Source organism: Thalia democratica, chromosome 5 (genome assembly GCF_965202585.1).
Source record: "Thalia democratica chromosome 5, ktThaDemo2.hap1.1, whole genome shotgun sequence".
Classification (NCBI taxonomy): domain Eukaryota; kingdom Metazoa; phylum Chordata; class Thaliacea; order Salpida; family Salpidae; genus Thalia; species Thalia democratica.
This window is the reverse complement of record NC_139169.1, coordinates 16,430,405-16,445,995: the sequence shown is the minus strand read 5'-3', so window position 1 is coordinate 16,445,995 and position 15,591 is coordinate 16,430,405. Positions and strand designations below refer to the sequence as shown.

Genomic DNA, 15,591 nt, shown 5'->3' with positions numbered 1-15,591 from the left:
AGATCATCAATACTAAAAAGCTTACAAAATCTGCTTGTTCAAGTAGGGTACTTGTTCAATATGTTAATGGAAAATTTTTGCAGTTTTATTAAGGATATTTTACTAATTTATACTCGGTGAAAGCATTGGAAATAAAATTAAGGCCATAGAGGGGTCCAACATTTTTTTTTTACAAAAATTAACTTTGGCTTTTATATGAAAGCTATAAGTACAAACTACAAGCCAGTTTTTTAGAATTCAAAAAAGCCATTTAACTTTTGAGATATTTAATTTTTTCTAAAAATTTTCAATATAAACGTATGGACCGCAAATTTTTTGGGATCAATTTTCTCAGAAATTTTAAAATTCACTAAAAATCTATCTCCTCCTTCATTTTTCAAGCAATCTTCTTCAAATTTTCAGGAAACGTACCTTATAATATGAGGAAAAAATGTTACTTTAGAATTTTAGTTATTTAAAAAAAATAAAAGTTTTATCACAAAAATTGAAAAAAAAAAGTGTTTTTTTTTCAAAAAAAAAAAATTTTTCTAAATTATTTTTAATTCCAAAGTAACGTTTTTTTGTTATTGTATAAAGATTGGACTGTGAAAGTTTGAAGAAGATTGCTGCTTGAAAAATGTAGGAGGAGATAGATTTTAAATGAAATAGTCTTTTTTCGCTGTTTTAGTTTTCCCATAAGGAACCTATTATGCGGCCCGACTTTGACTGGTCACATCTCAAAAAATAATTCAAATTCCTCAAAACAATAAAAAGCATCTTGAAACTTAGTAAAAACTCTATAAAATCAGATCAACTTGTAAAAAACATGGTCCCTATGGCCTTAAACACTTTTGTAAATTTCCAGGAAAATTTTGGATTTTTTTTGACTTTAAAGGACTTTTAATCAATTTTTACCATTTGAAGGCTTTGGAAAACAAGGAATTTTGTAAATTTAAACTGACAAAATCTGATTTTTTTTTTTAATTTTATAAAATTTCCTGACTATTCTTCACTTTTTTTCAATACCCCCCATTTTTACCTGAATTTTCCTGACTTTTGTCATTTTTAAAATTTTTTCTGACTTTTCCTGTTTTACTGACTTTTCCTGACCGATTGGCAACCCTGCAATTTATTTTAAATGGCAATTTTTTAGATCGCAAGTCTTAAAAAAAATTATTTTTAATTTGAAAATTAAGGTTAAACAGCAGCAAAATACATTGGTAATGTTATATAAAAACATGATAATGTAGTAGTATAAAGCTAATAAGTATTAAAAAAATATCTAAAAAGGATACTTTCAATTAACATTGAGTTTTCAATATTCTAACATATTTTTTTGACAATTGTGCTTTTAATAATAAATAAAAAATAATTATTTTAGCACTGACAAGTTTTTTGAACTTACTTTACACAATACAGTGCTTTTTTTTGCTTTTCTTATTCAAAAAACAAAATTACGTTTAAAACAAGTTTAAAATTTCTGGTGTGATATATAAAAATAGTGATTACAAGAAAAATTGTTTGAAACATGTTTAAGAGAACATTATACAGTTATATTTACATTTTAGAGCTCAACTTTAAAAAAATGCATAAAAAGGTTAAACAACTGTAATATATAAAAAATACACTAGATTATCCATAGTATAAGCACTAAATAACTGCAAGAATACTTAAAAAGTACATTATATATTGTTAAGAAATTAAAAAAACGCTATATACTAAGATTAAATCAAAAATAAAAAAATATTGATACTTGTGATAAAAAATTGTGTTCTTCCTAAAAGTAAAATTTTCTTAAACAATTAAAAAAATGTTAAACCATAAAACAACAAAACTTGTTAAGCAATATAAAAGTAAAATAAACTGAGTAAAACATTTAAAATACACTTTATTAAACTGCATTGCCTAAAGACCATTGGCTAGTAAGAAAATAGTACATAAAATAACTAAAAAAACGATAACTCGTAATAAATGTTTATAAAACTTTTAATTTAAACCCTATCTTTTTTCCTACTTTCCTTGGCTTTATTCAGCATGAGCTTAACGTCGTTCTGCATGGCCCGCTTGTCGAATATTGAAATTTGCGCGGGTTCCAGCAGATATCTGAGCTTCCCCACCTGCTTCTTCACGCTTCTGAAGCTCTCACCTTTTATTAGTATGCTGTTGAATTGACCGAGCAACCGTTCAAATGTCACCAGCGAGTCGTCAAACTTCCGACCACTGATGAACGTCAGCGCTGTTTGGCCCCTCGCTGATTTCTTGGACCTCGTGCATGTTATTTTGTTGTCTGGATTTCTAAAACAACAATTAGTAATAATTAGCTTTTTTCGTTGTTTAGTTGCTCTAATATACTAATATATTCAACATGTTAGATTTTATAAAATAAAAGTTCTGAAAAACATATTTTTATGATCATAAAGATTTTGAAATTATTAGCTTTTAAATTAACTAGTTTTATAGTCAGATAGTAAAATTAATGACATAAGAAGAGCCATTTATTTTTTAAATGAAATAAAATTTGCCGTTTAATGAAATCACAAAATAAAAACTTTAAATCAGTTTTTAGACAACATAAACAATTAGTTATATACTATCAAGATGTTATCCTTAAAGCCTTATTTGCTCGATTCTAAATACCGGTATATCGTATAAAACTCATTAAAAAAATAAAATCTTTTTCCTAAAACTTTAAGCAAGCTAATAAAATTTGCAGAATGAAGCAACCAAAAAAATGAGAAAGTTAACATAAAGATATAAGAAAAAGTCTTATGATACATAAATCAGAAACTTATATACGATAATTTTGAACCTAAATGCTTTACTTAACAACAAATGAGCAGTCATTAATAATTATGGTAAATTATTAGCAGACACTTTTTCTACTTTCAAATTGGAAACTTCCCTAATTTGAAACTTTAATTATGTTTGGAGTAAATTCTATTTTAGCAACTTTAAATTATACTTCAAAATGGATTAGAGTTATTGTTTTGTAAAGTTACGTCACTAATCGCTTTAATTGAACGAATTTTTATAAAGCTTTAAAGAACGATCTTCAAAAAGTTTGAAAAATTTTTAGCTTAACTTTAGAATAATTAATACAATAGTATGCACATTGCACATAAGCCTAAGAAAAATTAAAAATGAAAACGAGTAAATTGATTAAAAAGTGCTAAAGTATATAAATTAAATTCATAAAAACTTTTAGCTACATATACAAATGTCTAGCGTTATTGTAAAACATTAATAAATAAAAACAAACAGTCTATACTGCACGCGAGTTTTAACACGCGAGAAACTTTAAAACATTTCAAAAGGATACAAACAATTTTAAGGTAAGATTTATTTAAAAAAGCTTTGAACTGTATCTAACTCGTTTAAAACTTCATAATTAATTTTTGATCGACTAATATTATGAAAATTATGCAGAAAATTTAATTAGACTGTATTTAATTTTAATTTTTTAAAGTGTCAGAAAATAGTATAAAGTATATTAAAACATACTTATTGTGATAAATGTCCAGTATTTTTGCCACTGTGTCATCTTTAACAACTCCGGACAATTCGATTGAAACTTCATCTTTTTTGTTTTTGTATTTTATGACTTCGTGCTCGTTAAATCTTGAATCCTTGATAAATTTTAGGTTACTTTTAAAAACATAAAAAATATATTCGTAAAAATGGCTTGTATGACTTTATCATATTTGAAAACTTCTAAATTTTGATAACACAACTACGATACTTTTTGTTAATATTTGTTTTTTTTTTGATTTTTCAAAACTTACGCACAGTATATTTCACGAAGAAAATATATTCATGCTGCATTAAAATATAAGTATTTTGTAAAACTATTGTTAACATTTTTGAAACTTTTTCTTTATTTATAGTATGTTAAACTTGTAAAAAGCCTTACTAAAAATATAGGGACAAAATACATGACAAATATTTTCACTACTCGTACAAATTTAAATGCGCTTTAAGGGCATAGTATAAGTTTTTAAAACACCAAATACTAAAAGTAGTAATAATATATAATACACTCACTTTAAAAACTCAACAAAATCAATTTTTCAAATACACTAGAAAAGATAAAACTTAAAATACAAACACAATTAGTGTGTATATCAGGGTTTCCAAATAAGGTCGATATCTCTCCCTTAAAGTAATAACTAGCAAAGCGGCTAAAAAGTAATCAAATAGTAACTAAGGGATGATATAGAAAATCAGTGGCAATTTTTAAATGAGTTTAGGAAACCCTGGTGTACACATATGCACAACTTTGTTTTATAGTAAAATATTCTTAATGAAATTATTATCAATACTAATACTTTAACTAACAAACGATTTAAAAATTCATGTGCATATAAGGGACACTGGTAAGACACTGGCTAAATCTCATAATGAGTTAGATTAACTTTTTTTTTGGAATTTAAACTTTATCAACTTAAAGAATAAAATTAGATGAACATAAATATGATCTTAATGTCAATCATGCAAATATATCACAGTTTTATTATATTTTATTAGTAAAAAAATATATATAGTAGCTTTATAATAATCTAAATTATACAAGAAAGTAGTTGAATTTGATAAAGTAAAAGCTTATAACTGTAAGACATTCATTTCTCTTTTGCATGGGCTCAAGGTGCGACTTAAGTAAAAAAATTATATTCATAGTAATAGCTTAAACTTTAACTATATTCTTAAAAAACAACGAACCTTGAGAACTTCAATTAATTCCTCGCAAGCCTCTTTCGCCCTCACGAAAGGCCGCCACTCGATCCCTGACATGTCGAGTTTCAACGTTGGGAAATTCCCTACATCAAAACTCTCGCTCATATCCAGCTTGTGCAAGATCCACCCGTCCACCTCGGTTATGCGAACAACTCGTGCTGGTGTTCGGTTGATCGAGTATATGTTTCCCAGGTGATTTTCGAGAGCGGTTTGCTTGTACATGCTGAACGTTTTGTCAAGAACCAGGTAGATGTCGTCACCTGAGTTAATAAAAACATCATTGATGCATTTGATAGACTTTTTGATTTCGGTAACAAAGTTTATCAGTTAAAGTATACTGTAAAAAAATATTGTACTTAAAATAAAAACATAAGTGTACTGTAACTAAAAGTTTGGAGTTTTTATTTGATTAAGTAAAATGAAAAGTTATTTCACTATTCTATAAAACCATAATTTACATTTGGTAACAGTAATGTAAAAGTATTAAAACAATCAGTAATTCTTAGAAAAACTATAATGTTATTTTATTGTTTTTTATCCAACGTTGGAAAAAGGATAAAAATCTTACTAGATAAAAGATTTTACTAATTTGTAAACAAGTTAATTACAATTCCATTGTAGAAACAAAATTTATATTTTTTGTGTAAGTATCATTAATGAGTCAGATAAGCTCTACTGCTGCATTTTCAAATATTCTATCATATAAACCTTCCAAAGAAGTCAATTGTTCACCCTTGCTGTTGCAAAAGCAAAGAGGTTTGACATCAACGACTTCGCAGTCCTTTACCAGCTGAGTTTTTTCAACGTTCAAGCTCGAAAGCAGCGTTGAAACCGCGAACTTGTCAACTTTCACACCGCGGTTCTTGCTCTGGTAGTTCTCACTCTCGTAATGCAAAGCTTCTAGCTTTTGTGTGTCTAGCGTCTTGCCTGGAAAAATATTTTTCTTTTCAAGCTTATTACACACTCCAAACTATTGTAGACTATTAACAATTTTAATAAGTAGGGTATTGACGTTAACTGAATTTTAAGCATAAACATATTTTTCAAATACATTGACTGATATAAATAATCATAAAGTATTTGTTCCAACCTTTTTCTTCAACTTTCTTAACAAATCTCCCAAGCGGGTAGCCGTGATGGTAGTACAACTTCCTAGCTAGTTTAAACGGAAATTCTGTTTGGTCATCTGTCATTTCCGATATTTGTTTGTCAATTACTACGTCGTTTGTTGATATCATGTCATTGTAGACACCTGTGTACAATAAAAAAAAGTGTTCTTACTTTACTGAAAACATAAATACAAAACATTAGTTTTCTCAAAACAGTAAAAAGGCAATAGCATAGTACACTTTGATTATAAAGAAGATTTTTGCCATGACAAGCTAAATATATTTCAAACATCATGCAAACTAGAATAACTAAAGAAGCAATAACTAACATAATATAATAAGTCTAAAATAAATAGCATTAATCTAAGTTTGGTTAGATATTTCTTAAAGTCTATAAAAAACCTGTGAATGGGCTTCAGAAACCAGTAGAAAACTGTTTACACAAAGACAAAATGTAAATATTTTTACCTTCAGCCTCGGAAACATGCCTGACGATATTCTCCTCGATTTTCCGTATACCTTCGTAAGTAGGTTTCAGGTATTCGACCACCACCGGAACCAGGTGTTTCAGGAAATCATCAGGTGCGTTGAGGTTGCTCTTTCCCGCCAAAACCGCTCTCCTGTGTTTCAATTGGTTGAAATTATCCATTTATGATTGTGTGATTATTTTGAACCAGAAATTTAAAACTACTTTATGTTAAAACTACTTACAAATAAATAATTTCATAGAATCTGTTATAAAACAATGTTTAAATCTATTAAAATCTTGAGTTGTATAAAAGTTCATGTTCAAACAAACTGTAAATTATTTTCTTTTTCGATATTGTTTAAATGGATTAGCTATATTTTCAAATACAATTTGGTCAATTTAAAAAACTAAATGCATAAGAAAAGTATAATTAAAATAAAAAACAGCTGTGTTTTATTTTTTAAAGCAGGGTATTCTGAACTAATTTTTATAATCGCTTCTTTAGCAGAACTTCAAAAATAACCGCCCCATTTATAATTTATTGCCCTTTTACTAGTTTTTTACACATTTACTTTACCGTTCCTTAACTTTTGCTCTCTGATAGACACAAAATCATCCCAGTGGGGTAATACTCTTTGGAAAGTCCTGATTTAAAGGCTTAAAACTTGTCACTAATATCTTTTTTTAAGTAGCTTAGTATTTTCAATAATTGGTTGCTAAATCACTGTTTTTTGATTCATCTACAAACCCCATTTTACTTTTCTTCAATCATAAATAAACAACCATGCCTAAAAATTACATTTCAACTACAAACAAACCTCAAAATTTTTCTCAATATCAGCCCACTGCCGGTGGAACTGGGCACGAGGCCATCAGCAATGGCGACGGTCAGCATTCTGATGTGGTCCGATACTATCCTGTACGCTATGTCCGACGGTTTCGACAGATGGCCGCTGTAGTGCTCGCAACCTGCAGAATAACAATCAAGTATGTGATTTTATAAATATTATAATCAGTCGACTTGGGTAGAATTAATACGAATAAATGCTCATCTAGTTATGAAACTTGCAAAAAATGCATATTTTCAAGCCTTTTAATAAAAATCACAGTTTTAAGAACCACTATATTTATAATTATTATGCCATGCAATTTTATGTCTAGTAGGCAACAAGAGTAAAACTTGTAATGGAAACTATCTGGTGAAAAATAAAATTAAAATTAGAACTTGAAAGTTACATAACAAGTAGCAAATTTCATAGCTAGTTAAATGTAAAATATCCAATTAATTTCGTACATATAAAAGCAACAGCATACTATCAGTTAAAATTTGAGTATAAGCTGAAATCAACAGACTGTAGCTCCATTTCAAACTTCAACTATTCCAATATGACTTTTATCATTTACAGCAATAAAAAGCGCAAGTTTCCTATTTTGGTGCATGATAAAACTGCTAATAACAACTAGTGATGTAGCAGACTCACTATCCGGGTCCGGATCCGGCCGGATATTGCCATTTTTGTCTGATACTCTGTTCTGGTCGGATTCTAATTTGAAAAAAAAGTCCGGATCCTAATTTGAAAAAATAGTCCGGATCCGGTTCCGGCCGGATTCTAATTTGAAAAAAAAAGACCGTATCCGGGTCCGGTACATCACTAATAAAAACAACCGCAATAAGTTTCTGAGCAAGTTCGAATAAAGAGACTCACCACAAACTTGCTGCAGTGTGTCCATGATATTTGAGAAGGCGTCAGTGTCGTAGTTGGAACTTTTACCCTGCAAAACAGCGCTTATTCTCTCCAACCCCATGCCGGTGTCCACGTTGCGAGTGGGAAGTTTGGACACTCTCTGCGATTCCAACCTGTTCGAGTTGTTGAAAATGAGCGGATATGTTTAATTGTGTTTTGTGTCTGACTAAAACATGCTTTGAAAATACGAGTCGGTTGGTTGTTTTTTATAATTTTTATTTTAGTTTTAAAGAAGACATATTTTAAAACTACATCTTAGTTTAAAAAAATTCAGTTGATATATTATGACAAATTGAAAGTATATTTTTACAAACTAAGTAATTATAAAGGGTGGAGTTAATGCATATACTATATATATTAATCTATTTTAACAGACATTTTACCAAACATCATCGTGTTGTACTGCAAAACAAAACAGCTACAAACACCAACTAACAGTTTACCCAACAAACACAGTTGCAAAACACTAGTTTTTAAATTTATATTCACAATCCTACTATACTGAAGCTCGGAAGTATAAAAATCACAAAACTATAAACGATGTTGTACTATTATTACAAAAGCACAATTACACCATTTTAGATATTTTTTAACAAAACAAACTTGTTATACTGCATAAACACTAAATAAAAAACCTTTACTTAACTAAACGCTATCTTATATAACAAGGTTTACAAACTGTTGTTATAAAGAATAATTCCAATTTATGGGTGCCAAGTTTTTTACAATGAGCAACTACAAAATTTTACTTAAGACCAACAATACTAAATAATCTTAAACTACACCCAGTACCGTACGAACCTGTTGTATTGCATGAAGACGAGGTTCCATATCTCAACCACGTCACTCCCATCCACGTTGACCATCTGTGGCACCTGTCTGCCCCCTCCCACCTTGTCGTAGTGGATTTCGGTGCACGGACCGCACGGACCCGTCGTTCCCATGTCCCAGAAGTTGTCACCGGTTCCGAACGGTATCACTCTTTAAACGTTTGATTTAATTTTATATTTTACAAAGTTTTATTGCTGTATAAGAATGAAATTGAATAGTCTGTATATGAGTAATCATAATGGGAAGCAAATTGAATTTTTAAAACCAACCTTGTTAGCATGATTACAACTATTACCTTAATAATTATAACAATTAAGAATAAAATACGCTAACTTTTATATATGCTGACATAAAAGCATAGCATATACAATACTTATATAGTTTTAAATTGCTTGAAACAGTTTGTTATTTTTATGTAAAATAACAGTTTATAAACTTACTTTTTTATAACAAACACATTAGTAAACATTTTGAAACTGCACTTATATAAAAAAATATATATTGATCTTAGTATTAATTTGCATTAACAAACTTTTAACGAAAAGTTTTATAGATGTTACTTTTAACTAGTTATGTACCGGACCTACAATTTCGGGTCCGGCCGGACCCAGATCCGGACATTTTTCAAATTAGGATCCGGCTGGACCCGGACTTTTTTTCAATCTAGAATCTGGCCGGAACCGGATCCGAACTTTTTTTTCAAATTAGAATCCGGCCGGATCAGGACCCGCATAGTGAGTCCGGTATATCACTATTTTCACATAAAAAGTAGAGCTTACATTTGTAGTTTTAAAATTTCATTTCTATAAAAGCTAAAAGAACTATGAATAGCTTTAAAATTAGTATAAGGAAAATAGATAGAAAGATAAAGTACATCACAGAAACAATATCTGGTAGCTAAGATGAAAATCTATTAAATTAGATCACTTGTAAAAATCAAGGAGGACCCCCCTATAGTCTAACCAATCTAAAATCAATTAAAATCAAGTTTTTTAACAAAATTAACTAGAAAATCACAAAATATTGAAAACTGGATCAGCTTAAACTCATTCAAAATCTAAAAGAAAACTAGCCTGAGTTTTTCAAAAAATCTTAAAACTAGCCTAACAATTTGTTAGTAAAGTTTTTAATTTTACAACATAGGTAAAGAGTTGCATTTCTAGAATGTTTATTTCATAGTTTAAATGTAAACAAATGTAAATTAGTCACGTGTTCGAAATGAGCCAATCACAGTAGATGTTTAATTTTAACTGACAAAAACGACTGTTTTTAATTTACAAAGGGTTTGTTTTTGAAAAAATACTTTTCTGTATGCTCTTTTTTACTAACTAGAACCGATTCGGCCGGATCTCTGTTAGGATCCGGACGGATCCGAATTCGGACTTTTTTTTCAAATTAGAATCCGGTCAGAAACGTATCTGGACTTTTTTTTCATATCAAGATTCAGCCGGATCCGGATATCAGACAAAAATGGCAATATCCAGCCGGATCCGGACCCGGATAGTGAGCCGGTACATCACTACTTTTAACCTGGGTTTCCAAAACTTTTTTTCAAAAGGCCCCCTTTAAAAAAATTAAAAAAGCTATGGCCCCCTCCAACTCCAAAATATCTAGTGTAAGTTTCAAAACTACAATTAAAAACATCTAAGACCTTTTTATTTGCTCTTCATCATTAACTCCAGAATGTCTAGTGTAAGTTTCAAATTATGACCTCATTGCCACCTTGTGGCTCTTTTACTGCTCTTGATTCCCCTTTTGGCCCACTTTGGGAAACCCTGCATTAAACATCTACATTCAATTTTCAATACCAAAACCATTGAAACTTAAAAAAATCTTATTTCAAAGAAAAAGTTAAAAAAATTATTTTGTATAACATATTTGATGCACGTATACAGTAGGAATCAACAAATTATGGCCAGCCTTACAAGTTTTTATAACTTGTGAATTTGATTAAACTGATTAAATTTGTATAATTTACGGAAAAAATAAATTAAATTCTTAATTTTAATATAAAAACTATCCCAAAAGTGTAGCATTTATACTTTTACTTAACAATACAACAGACAAACCTAAAAATGTATATAACTGATAAAACCCGTTAAACTTATTAACTTTCATCAAAACAGTCTTAAATTTGCATTTATATAGATTTAAAACATGATGCTAACATAAATACAAACGCACCTATTTTCAGGTACGCCGATGTCCAGCCATATTTGTTTGGTCTCATCGTCTGGCAGCAAACCGAGCTTTTTGCTGCCGCCGAAATAAGTTACATACAACCGATCTTTTGGAAGGTGGTAGACGTCAGTGAGTAATTTCCACGCCATCTCGCATGCTTCAGACTGCAAACATTTACTTATATAAGATATTTATTTAAATATTTCAACAAGCAAAGCACATTTAAAATGTATTTTATTTTTTAAGTAAAAAAAGTTAATATCCAAACAACTTTCATAATAAAGTTCTTATGCCTCTGAATGCAATGAAAATAAAAATTTAGTATGTTTTTGAAACGAATTTAGGGTTTATCATTATAAAATATAAAGCACCTTCTTTATGGTCAATCAAATTTTATAAATAACTTTAAATAAATTAAAGCAGAAAAATAAAGTTTGTAAACTTAAAGACCAAGTTGTTTAATTTTTTTTCATTCATTGATTGTTAGATTAGAGACTAAAATATACTAAGAAAATAAAATATTCAACTACTACCAATACCACTTTTTAATTTTAGAATTAATTTACAATTGCACACAAAACCAACTCTTTTTTTTTCCATTTAAATGTTCAAACTACATAAAAAAATTATGTTCTTTACTTACAGTTTTAAATCAAATAAAACTTGTTACACTAAACTTAAATTGATTTTTATTTAGCAGTATAAAATATTTGGTACTTAGTATTATTGTGTAAATGAGGAGTTGTTTAAAATTAGTAAAAAAAAGTATTTAAATGCAGATAATTTAACATAATTTTGAAACAACACAACTTAATAAATGTTACATTTTAATCTTTTTGAAAAACGACCATATATTTTTTGAACTATTAAACCTATAAATATTAAATACAAATAAAATGATTAACATATTTTGTATCAAATTTTCTAAGTGTAGCACTTATCTTAGAATGATATAAGTAAGTTGTTAAGTTGAAAAATAAAGGGGATAACAGCTTAAAAAAAATTGTTGGCTGTTATAAGAAATCTAAAATTGAGAAGTCTTACAAGTTGGTGGACCATATTTACAAGAAAACTTTTGTTGTTAATAAATTCCTAGTAAGTCTTATAGTTCAAATGCTGTACTACAAAAATTAAAAAAATATATAATATTGGGTTTTAATCATTAAAAAATATTTGTTATAAAAAAACTCAATTTTGTTTGCTTTGAAGTTGTAAAAACTGTTTTTTAAGCTAAAGCATATTGTTGGCCAGATATTGCAGCTTGGTAGGTTGTAGGTTCCCAGTCTCACTTTAAGCTTTCATATAATAGCTAATGCTAACTTTGTATGACTTTGAATTGAATGTAGTTTTAAGGGCATGTGAGTACGGCACTTTTTTACATGTTTATTTCATGTTACTGATTATTACTAAGCTAGAAGTTATTTTTTACAGTAAAAATCAAATTAGTTTTTAAGATAAGAGGCTACAAAGTCGAAAAGCTCAATAGGTTCCTTATAGAAAGACTAAATTAAAAAAGGCAAAAAAAAAACATTTATTTTAAGATATAACTTCTACTACAGTTTCTAAGCAATCTTTATGAAATTTTTTCAGTTAACTTAAATCCTAACTAAATAATAAAAACTTCTATTGTAGGATATTTTTTAGTAATATATACTTTTATAAATAAAAAACTTCTAATGATTTTTTTGTGATATAACTTATATATTTCAATTTTTTTTTATTCTTATTTTAGGATTTTTTCTATTTATGTAAATAACATTTCTAAAAAATTTGAGGTTAATTGACCAAAATATAAAAAAGAAAACACATTTTTAATGATTTTTTTACTATTCTAAGAACATAGGCAATGATTTTTTTTTGTTCATTTGTATTGGAAATTTTTTACACACCTAAAGATATCTCAAAATTTCAAAAATATCAATACTTTTTATTCCGTAAAAAGTACTTTATAGTATACATTTAGAGCTTGCATATGAGGTTTAGAGTTAATTTTTGTAAAAAAATCCTAAGTCCTTAAATTTCATTTAGCTTCAGATTTTTTTACACTAAAACAAGTAGATTTTTTTTTATGTAGTTTTAATAATATTTTTTTTATGTTTTCAACAAACAAAATTTGTATTTATAAAAAATAATAAAAATTGGCTAAGAACTTATCGTTTTAAACTTTAAAAATTTGTTGAAAGTAGTTATAGTTGACCTTAGCATTTTCAAACACATTCTAAAGTTTATTTTTCTTCATATATAAAAACTTTTTTGTACAACAGCCAAGTTCAATTGCAAACTACTTTATACCAACTCATAAAACACACAAACTTTGAAGTAGTCGTTGAAAGACCACGAACCAAGCATTTCAAAGAAGGTGTGATGGGTGTAATCGTAACCAACCGCATCCAGATCATTGTGCTTTCCACCTGCTCTTATGCACCTCTGACTGTTCACCACTCTCTTGTGATTGGCACTTCTCTCACCTTTTAGCACATATTAAAATGATAAAAATACTTTCTAGTTTACGTGTTTGTGTTGTAATGCAGATTTGCCACTTGTTTTTTCAAAAATTTTTCCAGGTTTTTCAAATTTCTTCCAGATTTTTAAAAGTAAACATTTTTGGGTCTAATTTTAGTTCTTCTATAAAAGAAACTGTGTTAACTAGTACAAACACATTTAAAAGATGCTGTAAAGTTACTTTAAATGTGTTTATTAATAAAAAAAATTTTGATGGTGACAAAAAATTTTTATTTATATGATAGATTTTTTGTGTCAAATTGATATTTTAGTACTGAAAATGTTAAAGTTATTAAAAATTCCAGGTTTTTCCAGGTTTTTTGATCAAAATTCTAGGTTTTTACAGATTAATTTCAAAATTTCTCAAATTCCGGGTTTTTCCAGGTTATTTTTGCCTAAATTGTCAAACTTCATGTTTTTCAAGGTTGTTCCAGGTTTCCATGTAAAGTGGCAACCCTGTGTAATGTTTCACTATTGAACTCATGCTTTTGTGTTGAACAGTTTTCACATGTACTTTTTAAAGTTACTGTAAATTAAAAAAATATTTTAAAAAATTGATAGCTTAGTCAAATCATTACAAAACATTAAAAATAAAATATTCACCTCACACCTTTTGACCATAACTAAAAACATATTTAACCATTATTTTGTTATCAGTTTATTTTAATAATACACACGTTTTGTTACAATTAAAAAATGCCCTATGTTTATTAAAAAAATTAACTTTAAAAGATTGATTTAAAACTTTGGGAAGATAGATATTTAATAAAATAGAAATACTATTTGTGTTACTTCTATAAGAAGTTTCAACATACACTTAAAACCAGAAACCTTGTTTTTGTTTGAATTTACTTTGAACTTTAAAAGGCCTCAAAAGCATTTGATATGTTAGTTAAAATATGGAAAATCAACCGAACTTAATAATAAAATTATATGCCTTTACCCAGGGTTGCCACTTGTTTTTAAAAAATTTTTCCATGTTTTCCTAATTTCTTTTAGGTTTTTTAAAGTACATATTTTTTGGTCTGTTTTTATTTTGAAGTTAAGTTCAAGGTAATAAACTGTGTTAAAATGCAAAAAACATTGAAAAGATACTGTAAAGTTACTTCTAATATTATTAATAATAAAAAAATTGTTGATAATGACAAATTTTTTTTATTTATATGATAGATTTTTTGAGCCAAATTGAAATTTTACTACTGAACATGTGAAAACTGTTAAAGTTCCAGGTTTTTCCTGGTTTTTTTTTCAAAATTTCACAAATTCCAGTTTTTTTTTGCCTAAATTGTCAAATTCCAGGTTCACAGGTAAAGTGCCTTCCCTGCTTTACCCCTATAAATAACTTAAATCAACCACTGTTTTAAACATAATTTAAATAATGTTTTTAACTTTATTTAAATTCATATGTGAAACTATTTTTTATAATTTGTAAGCCTAAACTATAAACTATTTATTAATTTTAATAATCAGTCCTTTTTAAATGCCTTTTTTGGGAATATGGCCAGTAATATCTTTTTATAAGCAATGTATTTTTATGCAATTCAATTTTAGGGAATGCTTTATGAACTACCAAAACAGGCAAGTAATTACTTTGTGATAGAAACATAAGATTTTCATACAAGTATTCATTTGATAATACCTTACATTATTATTTGTTACAAACATTAATTAGTGTACAAACTAACCAAGAAAAATAGGTTTGAACTGATTCATGCCAGCACAAACAAAGTTAATGTTTTTGTCATCTGCAAGGAACACTTTTGATGAAGGCACATGCACATGTTGCTTGTTCTTGTAAAAATCGATGAAAGAGGCTCGAATGTCAGCTGATGAGGTGACGTTTCTCTTGTTTACATTTGATAAAATGAAATTTTTTCTACCAAAATGACAGCTGCTCCTTTTAAATAGCTTTAACATTTTTTTTAAACTGCAAAAGTATTCTCAGTTTTTTTCTATTGTTGTACGCATTACAGTTTTTTTTTTTAATAAGAAACTAGAAGAAATAAATTTACTTCCATAATCAGTGAAACAAGTTTTCTACTTT

General features: G+C 28.1%; 1 protein-coding gene across 1 annotated transcript; it reads right to left on the bottom strand.

Annotated features, from left to right (window-relative positions):
• Positions 1-1,970: 1,970 nt before the first annotated feature.
• Positions 1,971-15,385, bottom strand: LOC145836282 (alanine--tRNA ligase, mitochondrial-like). Its single transcript, XM_082944101.1, has 12 exons — positions 15,233-15,385; positions 13,359-13,513; positions 11,049-11,209; positions 8,835-9,014; positions 7,995-8,146; positions 7,107-7,257; positions 6,288-6,439; positions 5,801-5,962; positions 5,419-5,637; positions 4,696-4,970; positions 3,481-3,605; positions 1,971-2,274 (listed from the first exon to the last, which is right to left on the bottom strand). The coding sequence occupies exons 1-12, from the start codon at positions 15,258-15,260 to the stop codon at positions 1,971-1,973; spliced, it is 2,064 nt and encodes a 687-aa protein (XP_082800227.1). The 5' UTR covers positions 15,261-15,385.
• Positions 15,386-15,591: the final 206 nt, after the last annotated feature.

What these genes read in the sequence shown, in the direction of transcription:
- LOC145836282 (XM_082944101.1), bottom strand. Translation starts at nt 15,260, where the DNA reads ATGAATCAGTTCAAACCTATTTTTCTTG. An exon ending in CACACTGCAGCAAGTTTGTG is followed by an intron (nt 7,258 to 7,994) that starts GTGAGTCTCTTT and finishes GTTATTCTGCAG; the next exon opens with GTTGCGAGCACTACAGCGGC. An exon ending in CTGGACATTTATCACAATAA is followed by an intron (nt 2,275 to 3,480) that starts GTATGTTTTAAT and finishes TTGTTGTTTTAG; the next exon opens with AAATCCAGACAACAAAATAA.